The sequence below is a fragment of the Budorcas taxicolor genome, chromosome 2 (genome assembly GCF_023091745.1).
Source record: "Budorcas taxicolor isolate Tak-1 chromosome 2, Takin1.1, whole genome shotgun sequence".
Classification (NCBI taxonomy): Eukaryota; Metazoa; Chordata; class Mammalia; order Artiodactyla; family Bovidae; genus Budorcas; species Budorcas taxicolor.
This window is the reverse complement of record NC_068911.1, coordinates 88,236,249-88,261,263: the sequence shown is the minus strand read 5'-3', so window position 1 is coordinate 88,261,263 and position 25,015 is coordinate 88,236,249. Positions and strand designations below refer to the sequence as shown.

The 25,015-nt window shown below is 42.6% G+C and overlaps 1 protein-coding gene across 1 annotated transcript in view; it reads left to right on the top strand.

The window, feature by feature from the left end:
* Positions 1-12,555: 12,555 nt before the first annotated feature.
* The window catches only part of FMNL2 (formin like 2), a 323,348-nt gene continuing 310,888 nt past the window's right edge, over positions 12,556-25,015 (top strand). The window contains exon 1 of the mRNA XM_052660187.1: positions 12,556-12,672. Within this exon, the coding sequence (XP_052516147.1) occupies positions 12,556-12,672 (117 nt within the window). The remainder of the gene's footprint in view (positions 12,673-25,015) is intronic.

Sequence of the window (25,015 nt, the reverse complement as noted above, 5' to 3'; positions counted from 1 at the left end):
CTCATTCAGGTACCGCAGAAATGTTTATTGCTTCAACAATAAGCCCAAGACTAAATTCATTACCACCGTGAAAAAAGATCCCAAGGAGGAAGATACCTCCTATTGAACATTTTAGCATATATCAGATGCTATCCTGATAGTTGGTTTATAGAAGTTATTTCCCTTAATCTTAACAATTAACTGGTGGGATAAGTATTCATTTCCATTTTATAAATGCAGAAACCAAGGCTTGAAGAGGTTAAGGAATTTTCCCATGGTCACTCACTAAGCAAGAGGGAGAGGGATCAGATCTGCCAAGCACATGGTTTTACCACATATTAGCCTTTAGAGTTTAAATTCCAAGTCAAAGAATTCAAATTCACTAGGCAGAATAATCATGGATTTGTGAACTTTTCTTCTCCGACGGTTAAAAAAAGGGGCACTTTTTTTCGTATTTGGGCTGAGACAAAGAAGGAGGAAAGGACAAATTTCAAAAAGTCTGATTGCCTCTTCTAGAATAAGAAGCCTCTTTGCTCCTTGTAGTCAGAAATATCTATAGTTCTCTCCTAAAAATTAACTCTCTGAAGAACAAATGAGAAAACTAATAAAATTGTAAATCTAGATATGCATTATGTAACTGGGGAACTGGATTTTATTCCCACTTATTCTCTTTCTTATTTCCCCAAGCTGCTTATTCTGGTTGAAGTGGCTGCAGCCAGAAAGAGAAATTCCCCCTTTGGGCTTTCTTGTTTAAAAAATACTTTTTTAAAAAAAGGGTTTGTTTTCTTAGACTTGGAAGCTGTTGAGAGGTGCCAGACAGATGGCCTTGAAGGCTGGGAAGGCTGTGTTCAGCTGCAGCGGAGGGCAGGTGTGGATGGGGCATCCCGGCCTGCCCACGCAGCCCAGCTGAGGAACCCTCGCCCTCTTGGACGACAGTTAACATTAAGGAGGGAAGTTATGAGGACTCCTTGAAATAAAAGCAGACACTGTAAGTCAGCAGCACATTCCTTTGTTGTTGTTCTATGGCCGATATCACAAGCTAACACCCTCCCATCCTGTCATTTTGAAAGCAAGTTGTTAAGGAGGATTTTGGAGGAGGTGGTATGGTAGAGGAATATAGGATGAAGAGAGAGAAGAGGTGACAGATGGAGAGAATGGTGAAAAATAATCTGAACTTGACTTTTCATAGAAGGCTATCTGCATTTTGTGGTATTTTTTTCTTTTTTTGTACAAGAGTTGCATCCAGAGTGCTGCAAGTGATTTCTAGAAGATAACTAGTCTTCCTCCAATTCAGCTCCCTTTAAATGACCATTTGGTGAAACAAGGCAGTGTTTCACCAATACCCTGCTGCTGCTGCTAAGTCACTTCAGTCGTGTCCGACTCTGTGCGACCCCATAAACAGCAGCCCACCAGCCTCCCCCGTCCCTGGGATTCTCCAGGCAAGAACATCGGAGTGGGTTGTCATTTCCTTCTCCAATGCATGAAAGTGAAAAGGGAAAGTGAAGTCGCTCAGTCGTGTCCAACTCTTAGCGACTCCATGGACTACAGCCTACCAGGCTCCTCTGTCCATAGGATTTTCCAGGCAAGAGTACTGGAGCGGGGTGCCATTGCCTTCTCCCCACTAATACCCTAGGGGTACCAATACTTGAGAGTTCATTCAGAAAGCCTCACTATTCACCTATTTTTCCTTCTTTACTATTGACTTATAATTTTTTCAAGGTGTTTTGATTTCTACAGAGACATACCTGTGTATTAGGTTGGTAAAAAGTAATTGCAGTTTTTGCATTGCTGAAATTTGCCTTTGATATTGGAATAGATTCTAAATAAATATGATTATGTTATATACCATTTTAATGCACATTTATCACTTTATATTTTTCGCTAATGATTATTACTTGCTGTTTGGTTTATGTTTATTTTCAGTTCAGTTCAGTCGCTCAGTCTTGTCTGACTCTTTGTAACCCTATGAATCGCAGCACGCCTGGCCTCCCTGTCCATCACCAACTCCCGGAGTTCATTCAGACTCATGTCCATCGAGTCAGTGATGCCATCCAGCCATCTCATCCTCTGTTGTCCCCTTCTCCTCCTGCCCTCAATCCCTCCCAGCATCAGAGTCTTTTCCAATGAGTCAACTCTTCACATGAGGTGGCCAAAGTACTAGAGTTTCAGCTTTAGCATCATTCCTTCCAAAGAAATCCCAGGGCTGATCTCCTTCAGAATGGACTGGTTGGATCTCCTTGCAGTCCAAGGGACTCTCAAGAGTCTTCTCCAACACCACAGTTCAAAAGCATCAAGTCTTCGGCGCTCACCCTTCTTCACAGTCCAACTCTCACATCCATACATGACCACAGGAAAAACCATAGCCTTGACTAGATGGACCTTAGTCGGCAAAGTAATGTCTCTGCTTTTGAATATGCTATCTAGGTTGGTCATAACTTTTCTTGCAAGGAGTAAGTGTCTTTTAATTTCATGTCTGCAGTCACCATCTGCAGTGATTTTGGAGCCCCTAAAAATAAAGTCTGACACTGTTTCCACTGTTTCCCCATCCATTTCCCATGAAGTGATGGGACCAGATGCCATGATCTTTGTTTTCTGAATGTTGAGCTTTAAGCCAACTTTTTCACTCTCCTCTTGCACTTTCATCAAGAGGCTTTTTAGTTCCTCTTCACTTTCTGCCATCAGGGTGGTGTTATCTGCATATCTGAGGTGATTGATATTTCTCCCAGCAATCTTGGTTCCAGCTTGTGTTTCTTCCAGTCCAGCGTTTCTCATGATGTACTCTGCACAGAAGTTAAATAAGCAGGGTGACAATATACAGCCTTGACTCACTCCTTTTCCTATTGGGAACCAGTCTGTTGTTCCATGTCCAGTTCTAATTGTTGCTTCCTGACCTGCATACAGATTTCTCAAGAGGCAGGTCAGGTGGTCTGGTATTCCCATCTCTTTCAGAATTTTCCACAGTTTATTGTGATCCACACAGTCAAAGGCTTTGGCATAGTCAATAAAGCAGAAATAGATGTTTTTCTGGAACTCTTACTTTTTCGATGATCCAGCAGATGTTGGCAATGTGACCTCTGGTTCCTCTGCCTTTTTTAAAACTAGCTTGAACATCAAGTTCATGGTTCACGTATTGCTGAAGCCTGGATTGGAGAATTTTGAGCATTACTTGACTAGCGTGTGAGATGAGTGCAATTGTGTGGTAGTTTGAGCATTCTTTGGCATTGCCTTTCTTTGGGATTGGAATGAAAACTGACCTTTTCCAGCTCTGTGGCCACTGCTGAGTTTTCCAAATTTTCTGGCATATTGAGTGAAGCACTTTCACAGCATCATCTTTCAGAATCTGAAACAGCTCAACTGGAATTCCAGCACCTCCACTAGCTTTGTTCATAGTGATGCTTTCTAAGGCCCACTTGACTTCACATTCCAGGATGTCTGGCTCTAGATGAGTGATCATACCATCGTGATTATCTGGGTTGTGAAGATCTTTTTTGTACAGTTCTTCTGTGTATTCTTGCCACCTCTTCTTAATATCTTCTGCTTCTGTTAGGTCCAGACCATTTCTGTCCTTTATCGAGCCTATCTTTGCATGAAATGTTCCCTTGGTATCTCTAATTTTCTTGAAGAGATCTCTAGTCTTTCCCATTCTGTTCTTTTCCTCTATTTCTTTGCATTGATCACTGAATAAGACTTTCTTATTTCTTCTTGCTATTCTCTGGAACTCTGCATTCAGATGCTTATAATCTTTCCTTTTCTCCTTTGCTTTTCACTTCTCTTCTTTTCACAGCTATTTGTAAGGCCTCCCCAGACAGCCATTTTGCTTTTTTGCATTTCTTTTCCATGGGGATGGTCTTGATCCCTGTCTCCTGTACAATGTCATGAACCTCATTTATAGATATTTATTTTAGGCTATGGGAATGATGTTAGACAAAAAACAAACTCGAGTGATTTTCTTATTTGAGTTCAAAATGGGTTATAAGGCAGCAGAGACAACTTGCAATATCAGCACATTTGGCCCAGGAACTGCTAACAAATATACAGTGCAGTGGTGGTTCAAGAAATTTTGCAAAGGAGATGAGAGCCTTTAAGATGAGGAGTATAGTGGCTGGCCATCAGAAGTTGACGAAGACCAATTGAGAGCCATCATCAAAGATGATCCTCTTACAACTACATAAGAAGTTGCTGAAGAACTCAATGCCAACCCTTCTATAGTCATTAGGTATTTGAAGCAAATTGTAAAGGTGATAAACCTCAATAAGTGGGTACCTCATGAACTGACTGGAAATCAAAAAAATATTGTCTGGAAGTATCATATTAATGAATGAGGAAACAATCGATTGACTACAGAGTATCTGCACTGGAAGACTGGAGAAAGTCAGCTAGACTACTGCAGAGACAAAGGTATGCCAAATGTGAAAGAATAGTTAAGAGAATATAGGTAGACCAATACATGGATCAGTTTCAGAAGAATAAAAGAGAATGAAGGAAAGACAATATCTTAAAGATGATGCCTGAGAATTTTCCATAACTAAGAAAAATAAACACCACTAAACCCATGAGCCTTCAAACTGAGGAAGCAAATCAAACCCAGAGCAGGATAAACAGATTCATTAGCACATAGACTCATGGTAGTAAAAATACAGAAAATCAAGACAAAGAAAAAAATGTTAAAAGAAACCAGAGAGAAAAAGCTGCAATATGATTTTTTAAAACCTGGCAATTACATTGACAGTAGATTTCTCATCACAATAGTAAAGGCTAGGAGAGAATGGAATAATATCTTCAAAATGAGGAGGGAGAAGAACCTCCATCCTAGCATAATATAAACCAAATAAACTACATTCAAGATTGAGAGCAAAAGAGACAATGTCGATAATTTTACCATTCACCAGCTTTCACTGAAAGAAACATTGAAAGAGTGTACTTCTGGAAAATGAAAAATTAATCCAGGAGAAAAAAGCAGCATGCTAAAAGCAAATAAATTGATGAGCACATTAGTAGTTTGAAATAAAGATTGTCTATGCTAGTAATACCACTACTACTGCAACTCCTACTACTAATGGCTAATGTGAATAAAGAGGAATTAAAATAATAGACAACATTAACATGGAAAGCAGGAGGGAGGAAATTTCAGTCCAAGTGTTTTACAGTATATTTCTTTAAGGAAGAGGAGAGAGAAAAGGATTTACTTATTTTTTGTAAGAGCTTTATTAAGGTATGGTTAACCAACAATAAACTGTGGATAATTTGCTATGTTTAACAAATGTATCCACCATGAAACCAGCAGTGTAGTCTAGTTAATAAACATATTCACCACCCTCAGAAGTGTCTTCAGCACCTTTGGCATTCTCTCTGTCCTCCCTCTCTCAACAGTCTGCTTTCCCCTTCTATAGATCAGTTTGCCTTTTCTAGAATTTTATTTAAATGCAGTCATATAGTTTATACAATTTTTTTGTCAGCATAATATTTTTCAGCATAATTATTGTGAGACTCAACCACATTGCTTATATCAATTGCTCATACTTTCACTGCCAATTAGTATTCCACAGTTTTGCTTATTCTCTCAACTATTGATGGCTGCTTGATTCCAGTTTTTGGTCATTACAAATAAAGCTCCTATGAATATTATGTAAAAGTTTTTGTTTGGACATATGCTTTCATATTTCTTGGGTAAAGACTCACGAGTGGAATGACTCAATCTTATGGTAGGTGTATGTTTTAATTTTTAAGAAACACTGAACTGCTTTCCAAAGTGGTTACATCATTTTACAATCCCAGTAGCATTGGGTGAGAGTTCTAGATACTCTAAATTCTTGCCAACATTTGGTGTGATCTTAAAATTTTTTGCCATTCTGATAGGTATATAATGGTATTTCACTGTGGCTTTATTTGCATTTCCCTGATGAGGCATGATACTGAGCATCTTTTTATGTGTTTACTAGTCACAGATATATTTCTTTGTGTTAAGTGTCTGTTCAAATCTTTTTTTCTCCACTGTTTTCCACTTATTGAATTTTGAGAATTCTTTAGGTGTTCTGGGTACAAGTCTTTTATCAGATATGTAGTTAACTCATATTTTCTTTTAGTTTGCAGTATGTCTTTCGGTTCTGTTAACTGTATCTTTCAGAGTAGATGTTGCAATGTTCGATAAAGTACAACTTATCAATTCTTTCTTATTTGTTTATATATTTGCCTTACCCAAGGTATATAAAATATTTGCCTATATTTTCTCCTAGAAATTATATAGTTTTAGGTTTTGCACTTCTGTCTCTGATCTATTTTGAGTTGTTTTGCACATGGTGTGGGATATGTACTGAAGTTCTTTTTTCATATTTGGGTATTGAATTCCTTCACAATCACTATTTCAACCATTTGTTGAAAAGTCTATCATTTCTGTACCAAATTGCCATTGTACTTTAGTCAAAAATCTGTTGTCAATGTATGTTTGGGCCTTTTTCTGGGTTTTCCATTCTATTCCATTCATCTATCTGCTTATCTTGATACCAGTATCATACTCTCTTGATTACTGTCGTTTTATAATAAGTCTTGAAATCAGATAGAGTTAGTCCTCCCATTTTTTCTTTTTTGTTTGTTTTTCAAAGTTGTCTTGGCTTTCCTGCATGCATGTTAAGTCGCTTCAGTAGTGTCCAACTCTTTATGAGCCTATGGACTATAGCCTGCCAGGGTCCTCTGTCCATGGGATTCTCCAGGCAAGAATACTGGAGTGAGTTTCCATGCTCTCCTCAGGGCATCTTCCAGACCCAGGGATCGAACTGCGTCTCCTGCATTGGCAGGAGAGTTCTTTACTACGAGTGCCATCTGGGAAGCACCCTTGGTTATCTTAAGTCCTTTCTGCACGTGTGCTAAGTCACTTCAGTCGTGTCTGACTCTTTGTGACCCTATAGATTCTAGCCCACTAAGCTCTTCTGTCCATGGGCACTGAAGAGCTCCCGGCGATTCTCCAGGAGAGAATACTGAAGTGAGTTGCCATGCCTCCTCCAGGGGATCTTCCCAACCTGGGAATCAAACCGCATCTCTTAGGTCTCCTGCATTGGCAGTCAGGTTCTTTCCCACTAGAGCCACCTGGGAAGCCCCAGGTCCTTGATATTTCCACATGAGTCTTAGAAGGGGCTTGTCAATGTCTACAAAAGTGTCTGCTAGGATTTTATTTTTGAATACATTAAACTTATAGATCCATTGGGAAGAATTGCATCTTAAAATATTGAGTCTTCTGACCCATGTACACAATATACTGCAGTTTTTAGTGTACAAGCCTTGTACATCTTTCGGCAGAGTTATCCTAGGACACACAAAATTGTATTACTTTGTAGTAGAAATAAATAAACTTTCAAAAACTGTATTTTAAATTTAAGTTTTTGAAATTTAAAATACCATTTTAAATAACATAAATGGTATTTTAAATTTAAGTTTTTGAAAGTTTATTTCTATTACAAAGTAATACAATTTTGTATATCCTGAAAACTTGCTAAACTCACATGTTAATTCTACTATATTCTAGATTCTGTAAGAGTTTCTACATAGATCATGCCATTTGTGAGTAAAGACAATTTACTTCTTTTCAAACTCTGGTTGTTAGTTTTCTACTCTGTTACACTGGCTAGACTCTCTCACGTATTGTTGAATTAAAATGGTGAAAAAGATATTCTTGCTTTATTTCTGATTTTAGGGAGAAAGCATTTCCTCTGTCACCATTAAATATGTATTGGCAGTAGGTTTTCTGTTGATGTCTTTTATCAAGGTGAATTAGTTTTTTTTTTTTCTGTTTCTAGTAAGCTGAAGGTTTTGATCAGGAGGGGTTGTTGGATTTTGTCAGATGATTGTCATCTATTGAGATGATCATGTGTGTTTTTTTTTAATCTGCTGGTATGGTAAATAATGTTGATTGAATTTTCAGTGCTGTGTTCAGTTCAGTTCAGTTGCTCAGTCGTGTCCAACTCTTTGCGACCCCATGAGTTGCAGCACGCCAGGCCTCCCTGTCCATCACCAACTCCCGGAGTTCACTCAGACTCGCATTCATTGAGTCAGGGATGTCATCTAGCCATCTCATCCTCTGTCATCCCCTTCTCCTCCTGCCCCCAATCCCTCCAGCATCAGAGTATTTTCCAATGAGTCAATTTTTCGCATGAGGTGGCCAAAGTATTGGAGTTTCAGCTTTAGCATCATTCCTTCCAAAGAAATCCCAGGGTTGATCTCCTTCAGAATGGATTGGTGGATCTCCTTGCAGTCCAAGGGACTCTCAAGAGTCTTCTCCAACACCACACTTCAAAAGCATCAAGTCTTCGGCGCTCACCCTTCTTCACAGTCCAACTCTCACATCCATACATGACCACAGGAAAAACCATAGCCTTGACTAGACGGACCTTAGTCAGCAAAGGTCCATCTAAGAGACATTTCTCTGCTTTTGAATATGCTATCTAGGTTGGTCATAACTTTTCTTCCAAGGAGTAAGCATCTTTTAATTTCATGGCTGCAATCACCATCTGCAGTGATTTTGGAGCCCAAAAAAATAAAGTCTGACACTATTTCCCCATCTATTTCCCATGAAGTTATGGGAACAGATGCCATGATCTTCGTTTTCTGAATGTTGAGCTTTAAGCCAACTTTTTCACTCTCCTCTTTCACTTTCATCAAGAGGCTTTTTAGTTCCTCTTCACTTTCTGCCATAAGGGTGGTGTCATCTGCATATTTGAGGTGATTGATATTTCCCCCGGCAATCTTGATTTCAGCTTGTGCTTCTTCCAGCCCAGTGTTTCTCATGATGTACTCTGCATATAAGTTAAATAAGCAGGGTGACAATATACAGCCTTGACATACTCCTTTTCCTATTTGGAACCAGTCTGTTGTTCCATGTCCAGTTCTAACTGTTGCTTCCTGACCTGCATACAGATTTCTCAAGAGGCAGGTCAGGTGGTCTGGTATTCCCATCTCTTTCAGAATTTTCCACAGTTTATTGTGATCCACATAGTCAAAGGCTTTGGCATAGTTAATAAAGCAGAAATAGATGGAACTCTCTTGCTTTTTCTATGATCCAGCGGATGTTGGCAATTTGATCTCTGGTTCCTCTGCCTTTTCTAAAACCCCTTGAGCATCACGAAGTTCACGGTTCCGTATTGCTGAAGCCTGGCTTGGAGAATTTTGAGCGCAACCTTTTATTCCTGGGATAAACTCCACTTGGTGAACCCATACTAGAATTCACCTTTCTACAGATTGCTTGTTTTTTTGTGAAAGACATATTATTTAAGCCATTATCATTTGGATTCTCTTTTATTTGGTGGCAGAAATGTTCAGTCTTAACTGATTCAGGAGGAGAAGGCAGAGTCTTTGTAAATTAACCTTGAGGATATTTGTATGAAAAATAAATTGGATAAACAATGTTTAAATTTTGTTTAAAATCAACAGCAGTGTCTGGCTCTTAGTAAGTGCTCAATAAACCCTCAAAAATAAATATAGATGGGTATGTGAATCTTGTAGTACTTTTGTGGATGTAATTTGACATGAAGCAATCCTTCTAGCTTTAGCAATCCTAGGGTCCCAGCTACTACCACTTCACAAATTTGATTCAGGGCTATTGATCATCATATTTAGTTCATCACATCACACTTATCTCATTTCTATATAGTTATACACACGAAGGGAATTTTATTAGGATAACACCAGTGCCTTTAAAGAAGCTAAAAACTTTGCTATAGGGCACTTCCTTAAGTTAAAAACCTGAGGCGATACCAATGAAACTCAGCCAGTCTTGTAAGGAGTATTTGTTGTGAATGATGGACAAGCTTCTTTGAAAGCAGTGACTCTGTTATAGGGGAATTCCTGATCAAGCCATGCCTGGTATCATTTGCAAATTCCTGGCAGAGAGCAGATAAAGTTTTAATATTTCATTTTCCATGGAAGCTGAATGGATAGTTTTAACAGACTAAACGACAACTGACAAAAATGCCAATAGTTTCCAACTTTGCAAAATTGTAAATCATAGGTATTAGTGATCAGAAAACGAAATACATATTTTAAAATGACCACTTCGTTTTAATTTTGTAGGGAGGGAGGAAGAGGACTTCAATTAAAGGAATAGAAATGTCTTCTTCCTCTCTGTCTACACTGTCCCCTAAACAAACATTTTTCTGCGATTTTGGTAGAAATTCCTACAGAAAGTATATAATATAATGAGTGTTTTATTTATTTTTGCACCTAAAAACAGTCATAAATAATAACCAAATAGTAGAGACTGCAGAACTTGAAATGGCACAGAGGTTCTTTTGGTTCCTGGATTTGTACACTTTGTCCCTGGCTCCTCTCAAAGTGTGAGATTATGAGAGATTAGATGTGATAAGACTTAGGGGAAAAAAGGTCCTGGTTACTGGCAGAAATATGGCCAGAGGGAGCCGTAAATGTAATAAAAAGAGATTTCTCAATTGCAGAAAAGAATCTTAGATTTTCCATCCAGATGGGCAAGCCCCTAGGTGGGCTAATTTTGTAAGTCAATCAGACCCAAAGTGTATGCCTAGAGATTACAAAGAAAATAAATAGATCTGTGGGTCAGAAATGTCTCACTTGGTCTGAATTAACTGCTTTTCTTTCTCACTCATTTTCACTAGTTGGTGTGTGTGTGTCCCTGTTTTTCTTTCTTTGATTGGTAACACATTTACTATTAACTTTGATATAGTATAATTTTAGAAATACAGATTGCATTTATTCGGATTTTAAGTTGAACTTATTTATACTTGCTCCCTTCTTAAAGAAAAAACAACAAAACCAAACTATAAGTGATTTACCGAAGAGACCATACACACACATGATGTATTTGTGTATATCTGCTCCATAGGCTTTTGGTAAAAATTCAATAGTTATTGAACATCCACTGTGTTCAAGTCATCTTGAAGTTTATAAACCTGAATGAAACATGATTCTTGATGCTTGAGTTTTGGTGTGTTACCTCATTTAGAAGCAGTTGATTTTTAACAAGAGGGTAACAACTCCAGTTTTATATCAGAAGCACCTGGAGGGCTTGTTAAAAATATACCTGTCCCAGCCCTAGCTCTTAGCTTAGGGAAATTCTGATAATAGTCAGGGCCCATTCTGCAGTGCAGTTTTAACAACCTCCCTATGTGAATCTGATATAGGAACCAGGATTAAGAAACACTATTTTAAGCTAAGAAAGGACTAATCACAGGACTGCAGCCACAAGTCAACCAGGTGGGTACCCTTGAAATCTACAAAGGGTAATGTGGCTACACGTTTTCTAAGGCTGTCTCTAATTCCACTGTCTCTGAATGGACAGTATAGTTGTAAGAGCACTCAGGAAGGGCAGGGTTGGGCCCAGTCTTCTCTGTAAAACACCTGGAACAAGAGTGCTATAGAGGAATAAAACAGCTACAGCCAAAGACCATCTCCAGAGCCTTTTCAAATGCTCTGTTCTTATTTCTCATGCAAAGCATAGTTGTGTAAATTTTCTCCTTCATTTAACTGGAAAGTCTTTCTCTAGTCAAGGAACACAGCAACCCATTCATAATAGCTTTTTGACAGATATTTGTTTTGAATCCTCCTCATCCAAATCCTGGGGTCTGACCAGGATGTATAAAGGTATATATCCATCTGAAAGTTTGTAAATATCCATAAAAGTACATTTGTTTATAAAACATTTCAACTGCACAAAAGAATATGTGAATGTGTAACATACACAGGGAAGAAAGAACAATATAACAAACACCCATGGACCCACATCCCAGTTTATGACGGAGAAAGTTGCCAGTACCCATGAGGTCTCCTGTTGAACAGCTCCTGAAATTTAAATCAAAATGCGTGCATTCAATCATTGACTGGTTAATTCATTCACTTGCCAAATGTGCCCGATTGCCTACTAATCAATGTAGACGATTAGTATCTTTTCCGTTGGAGTGGCGTGGGGGTGGGGGTCAAAAGTGACACTTCCCGAAGGTGCTCAGATTGCCTTTCCTGCAAGCGGCCCTAACCCAGCCGGGCCCTCTAGAAAGGGCGTGGTTTCTCCGTGCAGACACTTTGGGCAGAAACTACTGGTCCCGGCAGTCCGCGGGGCGAGTGGGCGGGGCCGGGCCGGGGGCGGGGGCCGGGCGAGAGGGGGCATTGTGTCGGGAGCGCGGAGCTGCATTTGTCTGCTCTAGGTGCTGGTCGAGCCAGCGTCGTGATCGCCGGCGTAGAGCTGGAAGTGTCAGCGGCGATCACTGTCCCGGCGGGAGACCAAGTCCGAGCAACCACGCTCCCGTTGGCCGCTATCGCTGGCAGGGGGCGGCGTGCCAGCGGAGCAACATGCAGATAGGCGCCCAGCGCCCTGACGACCCTTCCCGAGGAAAGGAGGCCGGGGCGGCGCTGGGGCGGCGGGGAGCATGAGGCAGGCCGGGGGGCGGCTCGGCTCCGAGCGCTGCTAGGGAGCGGCGCGCGCTGCACACTCGCCGGGGCGCAGCGGAGGGCGGGGAGCCGGGCTGGTTGCGCCAGCGGGCGGGAGCCGGCCGCCGGGAGCTGTTCTGATTTCCGACGCGGACGCAGGGGGCCCGGAGTAGCCCCCTGCCCCGGCGTGCAGCCACCATGGGCAACGCCGGGAGCATGGATTCACAGCAGACCGATTTCAGGGCGCACAACGTGCCTTTGAAGCTGCCGATGCCCGAGCCAGGTGAACTGGAGGAGCGATTTGCCATCGTGCTGGTGAGTGCGCGGCGGCGGCCGGGAGCCGGGCCCCGGGGCCCCAGACCAGGCGGTGCAGCTGACCCCCGCCCTCTCCCCTTCTCCGCGCGCGGGGAGCGAATCCCCGGTCCCAAGGGGGAGGCGCCCGCTTCGCTTATTGTGGCCTCCCTTGGCCTCCTCTCGGTCCTCCTCCGATCTCCCCGCGCCAAGCCTTCTTGGGGTCCCGGAATGGGGCACGGGGCTGGGGGTTGGCTGACTGGCCGGCCCCGAACCCATTGTCTGGCGGGAGAGGCACCTCGCAGTGCGTGTGTCGGGGAGGTGCGGCGTGGGCGTGAAGGGAAGGTGGCGCGGGCTTGGAGGAGGGGGCGGCTGGCCGCTAAGGCTTTTTGTTTAAGAAAAAAACTCCCCTCAAAGCCCGAGTCCTCGAGAACCATCCAGCGGGCGCCCAGCCGGGTACCGGGCTGATGGGCGCATGTGGCGGGTTGAGGGCGGCGCGGTGCGCAAAGGCGAACTTGGAGGCGGACTTCTGGCTTGGCAGAGGGGAGCTCCCCCAAAAGGGAAAGAGAAGGAAACCCGCGGCAGTGCGGCGTCCCCGTCCCTAAGCGAGGAGGGGGACATCTGAAACCGGCGCGAGAGAAGCTTCGCCTCGGCGCGTTCCTTGTCGTCTTAAAACAAACCACAAAAATGTGCAGTTTTGCGGGGACGTGTTGCAAGCTGTCCTGACTCTAGGGATCCCTCCCCTCCCCTCACCAAATCTCCGACTCCCTCCCGGAATCCCCTTCTCCTAGCTTTCCAGCTTTGTAAATCTGAGACACTTGAAGACTCTCTTCTGCCTTTCCTTGCTGGGTGTAAGTTTCTGGGCCCCTCCCAGCCTGAGCCTGTCAGTGCTGTGAGCTCAGGAGGGTGTGGCGGTCTCCCCCTCGCCCCAGCCGGCGTCTGGACCGCAGTTAGTCCCCAGACTTCGACTTTTGGTGTCTCAGCCTCTCTTAAGGGCTGTTGGGAGGGAAACAAGATTCGACGCGTTCCTAATACTTGCGCTCGTACAGTTGCCTTTTCCTAGCTAATTAGCTGTACATCCTACAATAGTAGGCAGCAAGAGAAACTTGTGCTTAAGGCAATCGAGTTTCGCGTCTGCATACGGGGTTTGGGCATGTAACCTCCAACTTTGGGGATTGACCAGAGTCTGAAGAACACTGGGACGTTTAAAAAGCCTTTCTTCAGGCTCTTGAAAAGGACTGGTTTAATATGGGGACTGTTGTGGATGGCAGATTAGCTTTGTGCTCTTTGGAAGAAGAGCCCACGAGCTTTTTCACACCACCTGGAAACTCCGGCGTGGCAGTCTGGAGATAGATGAGGCTGCCTGTCTTGCACTCCGTGGTCTGAGATCTCACACAGCTGCTCCCATTGTTGTGCAGAATGAAACACTCTGAAATGGAACTGCATGGGCTTAATTACTTTTGAAGGCAGCCTGGGTGCAAACTTGACCTGTCTTTCCAGGGACAAACCTTTTTGGTTCAAAATCCTCTTCCTACCAGACTACATGGTTCTTACCTCCTAGCCTTGGGTGTTCTGTCTTTCTGTCCATGCTGTGCTGGGTGGGTGTGCGTGTGCGGGTTGTGTGTTCTGGGTGTGTGTGTGTGTGTGTGTACACTTTAAGTGGGAGGGCCAGTGACGCAGGCAAACCAGATAATAACAATAATGCAATTAAGTTCTCAACTGGGATAGCATGTTTTGCATGAGCTTTGAGTTACCCTGCTGATTAATGACACATGGTATGAATTACCCTTTAGGAAAATAATGTCCCATCATTAATATGGTGGATCTGTGTTACTTTAAATCTAGAAGGCACAAATTTAGTATATAGAAATTCATGTTTCTGCATCACAAGTTCTTTGGAGCAGTGGCTACTGTGTAGCTCCTTTTACTCTGTCATACACAAGCACTGGATGCAGGTCCTTTGTTTAACTGTTTATAATATTTTACGCCTTTCAAAACAAATGAGCAACAAAACCAAAAAATACCAGGCTGACCTTTTTCAGGTTAAGACAAAGCTTTTGGGAAAGTATCAGCTTGGGGGCCCTCTTGTTAGGGATGCCCTTGGACCATTGATGGGGTATGTAACTCTCCCTAGTCAGCTCCAACGGCTCTTCAGAATTCTGAATGGGGAGTTAAAAGGAATCCTTTTTATGGGCTGATAGAAGTACGGAGTTCTGGTGACTTCTCTTGTAGTCAATTTTTTTCTAAAGGTGTCCATGTGATGCTCTCCACTGTGCTTTTTCTTCATGAATTACTTAACAAATCACCTCAAACCATTTAATTCTGGAGATCAAGCTTGAAGGACAAGTTATAGGTTGTAATGTTCAAAGCATGTGTATGGAGGAATTCTCTGCCTTCACACAGTGGGAATCCTTTGGGCATTATTGATACTAGTTTTATTTCCTATATGATAAAGATCATGTAAGTTTTGGGGAGGAAAACAGGATAATAATACTGTATAGAAAAGTATACAAATACCTCATTGTAAACTTGCCTTACAGCAGTGATTGAGCCCTCAGACATGGAAAGTAATTCCTCTCACCCCACCTAGCTCTAGAATATTTAAAGCACTGACGAAGAGTAAGTAAGAATTTGAATAACAGAAGTCCATCTATTTATCAAAAATCTTGAGATAAAACCTACTCAATGACTACCCCTTCATCAGTCCATATAAGCTAAACTGTGTATATCTAGAAAAATACTGGGCATGAATGGAAAGATGAGAGAGTGAAAGATTGCTGAATTAAGATCAGTGAAGGGATAGACTCTAAAAAGTTCTTTTAATAGGAAAAAAATGGAATTTTTGAATAGAGATTTCAGTTACTGAACTTCTGTAGTTAATGACTACAGTAGTAGTAAAAATCGGATCCAAATCTTGAGTTAAAATCCTCCTAAAGAATCTTATCCCTCCCTGAACCTGTGTTCATCATTATTACAATGATAGTTATAAACCTTATATTTAAGGGAAAAGATTACTGACTCCTTTATACACTTAACTGTTGGCATCCTTGGACCTACCTGTCAGATAGAGCTATAAGGTGATATACCTTTGTGTGTGTACAATGTTTCTGTTACACTCTTCCATGGAAGTGTTTCATACATTATAAATTCAATCATCTGTTTCAGTCTTTGTTCCTTTAAGGTATTTTGTAGATATTTTGCATATTTTATGAGTAATATTGGCTGTGTTTTTGGGTCTCCCACATTTATAATTGTCCAAGTGACTGTTATATTTTTTAAAATTTGTCTAATTGTTGGGAATGCACACACACACAAATACTCCCATGACCTTTATTCTCAGAGATGATGCTCTGAAGGTGATTTTTGGGTGTGGTAAACAATTGATTGTCCAAGAATAACTCTTTGGACATTAGATGCTTCGTATATTGTTCACTGATTTTTGGCTTGTGGTCACTGTTTTCAGTTTAAAATGTTCAGCCCCTCAATCCCTGTGTCTAGGAGCTCTCCTTTCTGAGTTTCAGAGGAAAAGATAAATTGTAACCCTCCATCCCGGCTGCCATATCTGTGTGATAGCAGATGTCAGGCTGCTCTGCAAGCAGATTCAAAAACACAGATTTGGAAGTGATGGCTTAGGGCTGTAGTATCTTACGTTTAACACCGGGAACTACTTTGGTGTGTGATTAGTTTGAGTCAGTTTCCTTTTTGGTTTTTTTCTTGGCGCTGAGGTTGAGTGTGGTCACTGTACTTAGGAAGAAATGGGAACCTTTTCTGGACATCTACTCTGAGTATGGCCTATGCTTGCATGTTCTCACTGAATCCTCACAATGACTCCAACTATAGGCAACATTAAAGATGAGGAACTAAGACTACTTCAGTTGATTGAAGTTACTTCAGTTATTAGACACCCAGTCTAGGACACCACTGAGCGACTTCACTTTCACTTTTCACTTTCATGCATTGGAGAAGGAAATGGCAACCCACTCCAGTGTCCTTGCCTGGAGAATCCCAGGGACGGGGAGCCTGGTGGATTGCCGTCTATGGGGTCGCACAGAGTCAGACACGACTGAAGCGACTTAGCAGCAGCAGCAGCTAGGATTTTTAACCCAGATTTGAATCTCTACTCCCCGCCTCTCCACCCACCCCCAATATTGTATTATGCTTCCTTGGGCTTACAACTGGTAAGAAAGAACAAGAACAGAAAGGCCTGGAACTAGCAATAAAGCTGTTTAAAAAAAAAAATCTTGAATCTGGTAAGTACAAGTTTCAAAACTATAAAGTTGGCAGGTCTTCGAAGCGACCCAAGTGCGGTGTACTTAATGTTTCTCTTTAGATGTCATTCATTTTGGCATCTTCACTGTGCTATTCTGTCTTCAGGCATGGAGTTAAATATTGATTTGGTCCAAAAGTGTGTACTCTCCATTTTTCCCTTTCAAGGCAGACTTGAACCGCCTTGTTTGGGAAGTCTGGACTTCCCAGATCAGAGGGGAGAAACAGCCTGTCAGTGTGATGCACGCACTCCAAATGTAATGACTTGTGAAAAGGACAAGGAAGGTCAGTTTTAACATTTCAATCTATTTCCCTCTGCAAGATGTTGCTCCTTTTCAACCACTTCCATGGAGAGCCTTTGCCATGAAGTCCACGGAGCAGATGGATGGGCAGCAGTGAAGTTAGGCCATCATCAGAGGCATGCTGATTTATTTTCTCGCTTTTCTCCTGTTGAGAGGGAAAAGGCGAGTGAGAAGGGGGTGGATGGAGTGTTGTTACGACCTATTCCAGGCAGTAACCTCTGAGTTGTTTTATTTTCCAGAGTGGGAATATACAAGTATGGTGGTACTTTCCATCATTATCAGGGTGCATTTCCAATAATTTTCTAATAATCTCAATAAAAACTGAAGGTATATTTGGGTTTCTATGGTAGGGTTGATCAAAAGCTTTTCTCTGAATTATAAATGCTCGGCTCCATTGGGAGACTGGCAGCTGCGTTAAACTGATGAAACGCCGAGGGGAGAGGGTGTGTTTGCCCTTAAACCCTTCAGTGATAAGAATTACTTGCACGTGTGGCCTTTCATTTAGCAAAGAGCATTGGCCCCAGGAGTGGCAGATGGAGTTTCTAGAATCATCATCTCCTGCACCAACTTGGGCGAGTGATCTTTCCTGTGATCCTTGGTTTTTCTCCTCTGTAAATGGGAATACCGTTTGACACAACTGTTAGGATAGTTATGAGATTTTTGAAATATAGCTCTTGGAAGTGTAAAATTTCTGAAACATTAGATTGTGAGCCATTAGCCGACTTCTCGTTGATGTTTTGTGTAGAGAAGAGTGAGCTGTAGTCTGTGTTGTCTGGAGAGTAGCATTTCCATGGTGGATGACTGAAAGTCACATAAGCATAAAGAAAAGTGTTGTAATATTTAGAGTTGTCAAAAATTGGAGAAGGAGCTTTCCAATTAGCGTTGCTAAGACAAGCTATATGAAAAAATGCTGATAATTGGAAAGTCTTTCTGAGCCCAGGATCCAGCTAGTGAATGGCCTGCATGGTACCTTTCTTGGGGCAGGTCTGCTAACTGCAGGTGTTGGAAATAGAATTATAGCATCCAAGACTGGGGAAGGGTCTCCGTGGAGGCTCCTCCTGGGCTCAAGGAAGCAAAAAAGTAGTGTAGGTTCATGCTTGTTTCTGGAAATTCATTCAATTTTATAAAATCTGTGGCCTGGAGAACTTGGTCTTCATGAACTGTGCTCTTTTCATGCTTAGGGTTTGGGGAGTAAGGACAAGGTGAAGTGGGCTCCCTGGTCCTTGTATCTGAGCAAGTAACAGATAAAAAGTGGCTAACTAACGAGGCACTGAGGCCAGATGGTTGTGTCTCCTTTGCAAGAGAGTGCTAGTTACCTGGACTCTTCTTAGAAAGGCAGTGAATCCCTGTAAAAGCACAGACTGGAATTGCTTAGGAGGGAAGGTGGGTTCCCAGCTATGTGGATGCTTGGCAGCCCCCATCTTGTAAGAGAGGCTCTTCATCTCTAGAGTGGGGACCTTTCCTACTTTCTTCCATTGTAAGAAGTCTATCCATAGACTTTGGGGTTCCTGGTCTCTACAGAGACAGGCTCCTGCATCCTGTTGGTTCTCACCTACCTGAACAGTATAGTGAAATGAAGTGGCTCAGTCGTGTCTGACTCTTTGCGACCCTGTGGACTATAGCCCACCAGGCTCTTCCCTCCATGGGATTCTCCAGGCAAGAATACTGGAGTGGGTTGCCATTTCCTTCTCCAGGGGATCTTCCCAACCTGAACAGTGTAGGTGGAGGTACCTCATGTCTTGTCTTTCCTTTAAGATGGTGTCTGCTCAGTTTGCAAGGTGATCTTCCCACTCCTTCCCAGTCACCCCATCCTCTTTTCCCTGCCAGCTGCCCTTCCAACACAACACCACAGACTATGCTGTTTCCGGTGGATGCACTATCATTTGGAAGGGATGTCTGAGGAAGAGCTGGAGGGTCGGAGAGCTGTTTCCTGAACTGTGGGTCAACTGAAGTCCACACAAATGTGGACCAGGATGGCTCGAAATTGGAAAACACCAAGTCCCTACTTGGAAGTGTGGTGGTATTTGTTGTAGACAGAAGAGTCCTTTCTTTTCATACTCTTAAACTGACCAAGGAAACATGCCCAGTGGCATTGGAGCTCGTGGTGGACACCTTGTCACGAACCTTCTATAGTTTCTAGGGCACACCAAAACTGTTTCCCTGGACACATCGTCATCACTCTTGTGCCACCTGGAACTGACTTCAGTGACTCTTGTTTCACATGTAACCTTCATCTACTTTTCTTGTTTGCTGAAGAAGCTTTGTTGCATTGGTAAGCTGCTGTATCCATTGCCCCAGAAACTGAAAGCTTTGAGGTGTCTAGTCCTTGCTGTCTCCAGGTGAACCTCCCCTGACTGACTTCTGTATGGTAGGTGGTGCACCAGGCTTGGTTTATCCTTAAATCGTGTTGGCTTTAGGAAAGGTGTCAAGTCATTCACGTTTTGGCCCCATGTCTCGTGCTGGTCAGTACCTCTCTCAGGTCCTGCCTTGAGTTGAGGCTTTACTCAGGAACCTGCCCACTCTTCCTTGGTGTTTCTTTAGGCTGAATACTTTATTTAAAGTAGGTGACAAAGGGATTGACAAGCCAAAGTGGTGCTTTTCAAACTTGGCTATATAAACCGGGACCCTCAAAAAGACAGATGCCCGGGTCCCACCGACAGAGATTCTGATCAGTTCCTCTGGAGTGTGACCTGGGTGTCAGAATTTTTAAAGCTCCTTAGATGTGAGTGTGCAGCCGTGGTTGAGAGCCACGTGCCAGAGTAGTTTTTCTCCTCTCCCTCGCTGCCCCAGAGACCAAGCGTAAGAGTTAAAACCACAGTGAAAATCTAGAGAAATTAGGCAAAGTTGAGGAGGGTTAAAAAAGCTCCTAAAGATACTTGATTCAACTGAAAGCACCAAGATGAGAAATACAGAAGAGATGGGTCAGAGCCTGTTGAATATTAGATTTATTTAACTATGCATTTAAGAAATGGCTGTCAAATAATCATAATGATAATTTGCAGAGAAAGTTCTATACATTCTAGCTTAAGCGTGAACAGTGACCCTGAGGTTTACTACTGGGATAGAGCAATCAATAAATCAGTTGTATTTTTGCTTAGCCTCTATTCTCAAGCCTAATTTTTTGTTGGTTCAGTGCTTTTTGCTTTGATCTCTGGTTTTACCACTTACAAAGACTTGATGAGCTTGGCTTCCTGGAGTGAAATTCAAATACACTTCTGAAATGTAAACAATGTTCATTTATTAAGACTCCTATAATCAAGGCAAATTGGCATGGTTATATGAGCAATTAGCTTTGCGAATAGAAAGATAAATAGGATGCTAGGTCAAGAATGAGCCGATTGTTCTCAGTGTAAGACTCTAGTTATTCCTTTAATAGTTATAAGCAAATAGACATTCCCCTTATTCTTAATCTTTAGCGTTTGGGGTTAGGGGGACAACATACGTGGTTTTCTCAGCTGAAAGGATAGACGCAATTATTGGCTCATTTTTATCTGGAAATATAAATCTTTCTAGCAGATGAAGCTTTCTAGTATTTGGGAGAGGGCAAAGGAAGGCATGGATTTAGATGGGAATATTAAAGAATAATGGAATTTTATTTTGGTGGAGAAGGTAAGATGATTTTTACAGTGGCAAAAAGATTGAAAATAATCTCGTCTGCCTTCAGTGAACAGTGATCTTAGTGTGTGTGTGTAGGAGGAAGCCTTAGGATAACCAGGAGAAGCTAGATAGAACATGATTGGACCTGCACCGTGGCACCATTGCTCTATGAATTAAGTACCACTTAATATCTTATTTGTGGAAAGTTGGGAAACCTACATGGAAAGGTGATGAATGTGTAAAATATTTCGTAGCTTTGTAGGTCACTTTGAGTTCTTAACCCTTTCAGTCCCCAGTATGTTCAGCCTTCTGCTTCTTCCAGGGAAGCTTTTCCTCTTTAGTGACAGTCTTGCTCAGTGAGGATTCTTTCCCCATGGACTTCTGCCTAATGAACCTAGGAAGTCAGTTCAGGCCAGATGTCTTCAGACCAGGATGCTATAAACTTGAAACTGGTGATTTTCCAGGCGTGACCCAAGATCATCCTTCTATTGCCCACTAATGAGGCCATCTAGATGTGAACCCTGGCAGACTTAGAACTGTGTGGCCTCCTGGGCGTGTGGGACCATTCAGCTTCTCCAGTGTCCTTTCACTGTAGAAGTTTTGAGTCTCAGGGTAGGCTTTTTGGAAAGCATTTATTTGGATGAGAAATCTTCAGATCATCTGAGAATTTACCAGGCCTCAGTCTTCATTTAATGGAGTAATTTTTTAACATTAGACAGCTGTATTTTATTTCACCAGTAATTGTCAGAAATTTCATTAACTTTGCTATAAATTTCTTTTTGTTTTTGTTCTTTGGGATGGTATCTCCTAATCATCTATTGGCGAGTAATGTACAAACAGAAATGGGCCTTTTTCATCAGTGTACAGACTGATGGATTTTCGCAGAGTGAAAGCAACGCTGTAACCAGCTTGGGTTCAGGAATCAGTTGCGGTCTCCGTGTTTTTCTTCACAGAAGGTTTGACTTGGCTCCTTGCCTCCCCAGCTGCAGTTGCTCACCTGAACTTACTTTCAGGGTAGCCAGACTTACGTGGAAGAAAATAGGCCACAGGATTGTGCCTTGTGGTCTGATTCTAAATGGCTCTAACCGTGAGGTTTCTACCACTTCCTTTGAGAGATTTCTTCAGTTCAATCAAACCTCACCATTAGGAGATATTGACATTACGACATCTTACGGCTGCTTTCAGTTATATCATCATCGATAACCATAATGGTATTTTTAATTTTTTGCTAGAGTATCTCTGGCTTTCATAATACTGAGAAAAATATATTTTGATTTGTGTTTCTAGAATAAAGCAAGAATGTGGGTGGGATTTCCACAGTGACAACAAGCATGTGCCCTTTGTGGTTTCAGTACTTGGAATAGGCATTTGCAAATACAGGTTTTGTGTATTCACTTTGAAGCCTAAGTTTCAGCCTTTAGGTTTTTGCCATCAGGATGACTCTTTTGAAATATTAAAAATGTAAGCTTAATGTTCAAATATATTTAAAAATATAAGGTTGTGAATCTCATCTTTTGGTTCAGTTTCTCATCAGAACCCTGTTATGTTACTTTAGATGCTGATCCAGTTTGAGAAGCTCTTTGGCCACGTTTGTTGTCAGTGGTTTACCTTCCATCCTCTCCTCTGTAACTTCCGTAGCCCCTGCTCCCCACCCACACCTGCTTGCTCACTGAAGCCTTCCACAGTCTGGCCTCACACAGCTCAGTCAGTAGCACATCTGCCTGCAATGCAAGAGACCCCGGTTCAATTCCTGGGTTGGGAAGATACCCTGGAAGAAGGAAATGGCCTCCCACTCCAGGATTCTTGCCTGGAGAACCCCGTGGACAGAGGAGCCTGGCGAGCTACAGTCCTTGGGATTGCAAGAATTGGACACGACTTGGCGACTAAAACCACCACATTCTGGCCAGACTCATCTTCTCTGCTGTTCCCTTAGTACACCCTGACGTGGACTTTATGCCTGCTCATAGAGCAGGCTTGTACTTTCCCGCTGCTATGTCTTTCCTTACGTGATTCTCTTGGGCGTGATGTACTCCCTTTGCTTATTTGCTTCCTTAAAATTATATCTGGCCTTCAAGGTTCTTCTGAAATCCCATCTCTTTCTCGTGTCCTTATGGATCCAGCATCAGCTTGGGGGAGGTGGGAAAAACAACTCCTGTCTTTGATCTCTTTATAGTGTGATTTATTTCTTTTACTTACGAGGCCTGGGATTAAGTATCACTTTGTGTGAGATGTGTCTGTAAAATAAGGGGATGCTTTTATCTGTAGCTTTGTAGCTACTCATTACCCTCTTGGCCATCTGTTTGTGTCCCTGTTTTATTTGTGAGCTTGCACTGTGGGCTCCTGGAAGCCAAGGATCACATCTTACAGGTCCTGGTAGTTTCTCCTTGTCCAGCGCAGTGCTTGGCCCAGGGAAAGGTCTTAGTAGATAATTACTGACTTGATCAGAGAACCGTGCCTGCTGAAACAGGCCTGGGAATTGAGTAGCTGCTCCAAGAACCTATCTAACTGGCTCTTCTGGGCTGATTGTTAATTGCGCATAACTTGCTTTTGTGTTGAAATGACACTTTGTCACCGCTTCTCACTCATCTTGGTACTCCCCATAGCACTTGACTGTAGTAGGTGCCCAGGAACACTAAGCATTCAGAGATGATAAGTTGGCATCATGCTTTTGCCTGACTCCTTACGGAAAACTGGTGAATTAGAAGAGGCGGAAGGCAGTGGAAGTGACCAAAGGAGGTCCGTGGTTTTTCACTGTTGCGAAGCCAGATTGGTGTGTCATGATGAGCTGTCATCGAGTGAGTGGTGGAACTGTACTGTGGGGCTTTCCTTAAGTGAATGTCCTTCATAGTATTCCCTTTGTTGTTGGGAGCAGCATTCCTTAGTGTAGCATTTTAGTGCTTTGTTGTTTGTAAAGTGTTTGCAAATAACCATGATTCTAAGAGTTCTTAATCCATGAGGGCCTGAAGGTATGTGGCTTGAAGTTACCGAAGAAGGTGGAGAGGTTGGTGAGCTCATCCTAGGTCCTCCATCACCAAAACTCCAGGGGCATTCCAGGGTCAAATAAGATGCTGTTTATGTTTTCTGTGCTTTATATGCCTATCTTTAATGCTCTTGGCAGCCCTTGGAGGGAGATATTATCTTCCTTTTACAAATGAGGCTGTGAGGCTCAGAGTGATAAGGTGGCTGCTTCCTAAGGATGGAGGCACGATTTGAATCCAGGCCTGTCTGATGAGAGAACGTGCTCATTTCTACTGTATCACACTATGTATATTTTCAAGTTAGTTATAAGAAGACCCTAAATGTTGGCCTCTTATTTTTCATTCTTCATGTACCCTCTAGACTAAATTCACTCACATAAAAGCTGTCCCTTGAGAGTATGAGTCTTGCATTGATGTAGTGATAGATGTTCTGGGCTCTGAGGGTTGAGAGGCTGATGTATTAATCGCTCAGTTGTGTCCCCACGACTCTTTGTGACTCCACAAACTGTAGCCCTCCAGGCTTTTCTGTCTATGCGATTCTCCAAGCAAGAATACTGGAGTGGATTGCCATTCCCTTCTCTAGAGGATCTTCCCAACCCAGGGATCAAACCCAGGTCTTCCGCATTGTGGGCAGATTCTTTACCATTTGAGCTACAGGGAAGTCCTGAGGGTTGAGAGGGAAAGCATCATTTCTGTATTTTGAGTGTTCAGAAAGTTTCCTTGGAATAGGAAGTGGAGCGATGCTAGCTTTGTCCCAACAACTAGACTACACTAGTAGACTGCACTTTTTATTCTACACTGTGCAGTTTTGCTCACATGTCACTGCTTAAGAAGGGTGTACACCTTAATTAGTCTGGAAGTGTTTATTGAACACTTGCTATGTGCTAGGCAATGTTGTGGGCGCTAGAGGAGGTGGAGCTGCATGAGGCCCAACAATTGTCTGCCCTCAAGGAGCTTACATTCCAGCAGTGGGAAGGGGTGGTGGGGGCAGCCAGACGTGAAAGGGGGTACATCATGCATGCTTGCCTGCGTGCTCAGCCATGTCTGACTCTCTGTGACCCATGGCTGGTAGCCTGCCAGGCTCCTCTGTCCATGGGATTCTCCAGGCAAGAGTACTGGAGTGGGTTGCCATTTCCTTCTCCAGGGGATCTTCCTGACCCAGGGATTGAACCCAGATCTCCTGTATCTCCTGCCTTGGCACAGATACATAAATGGACCTGAATT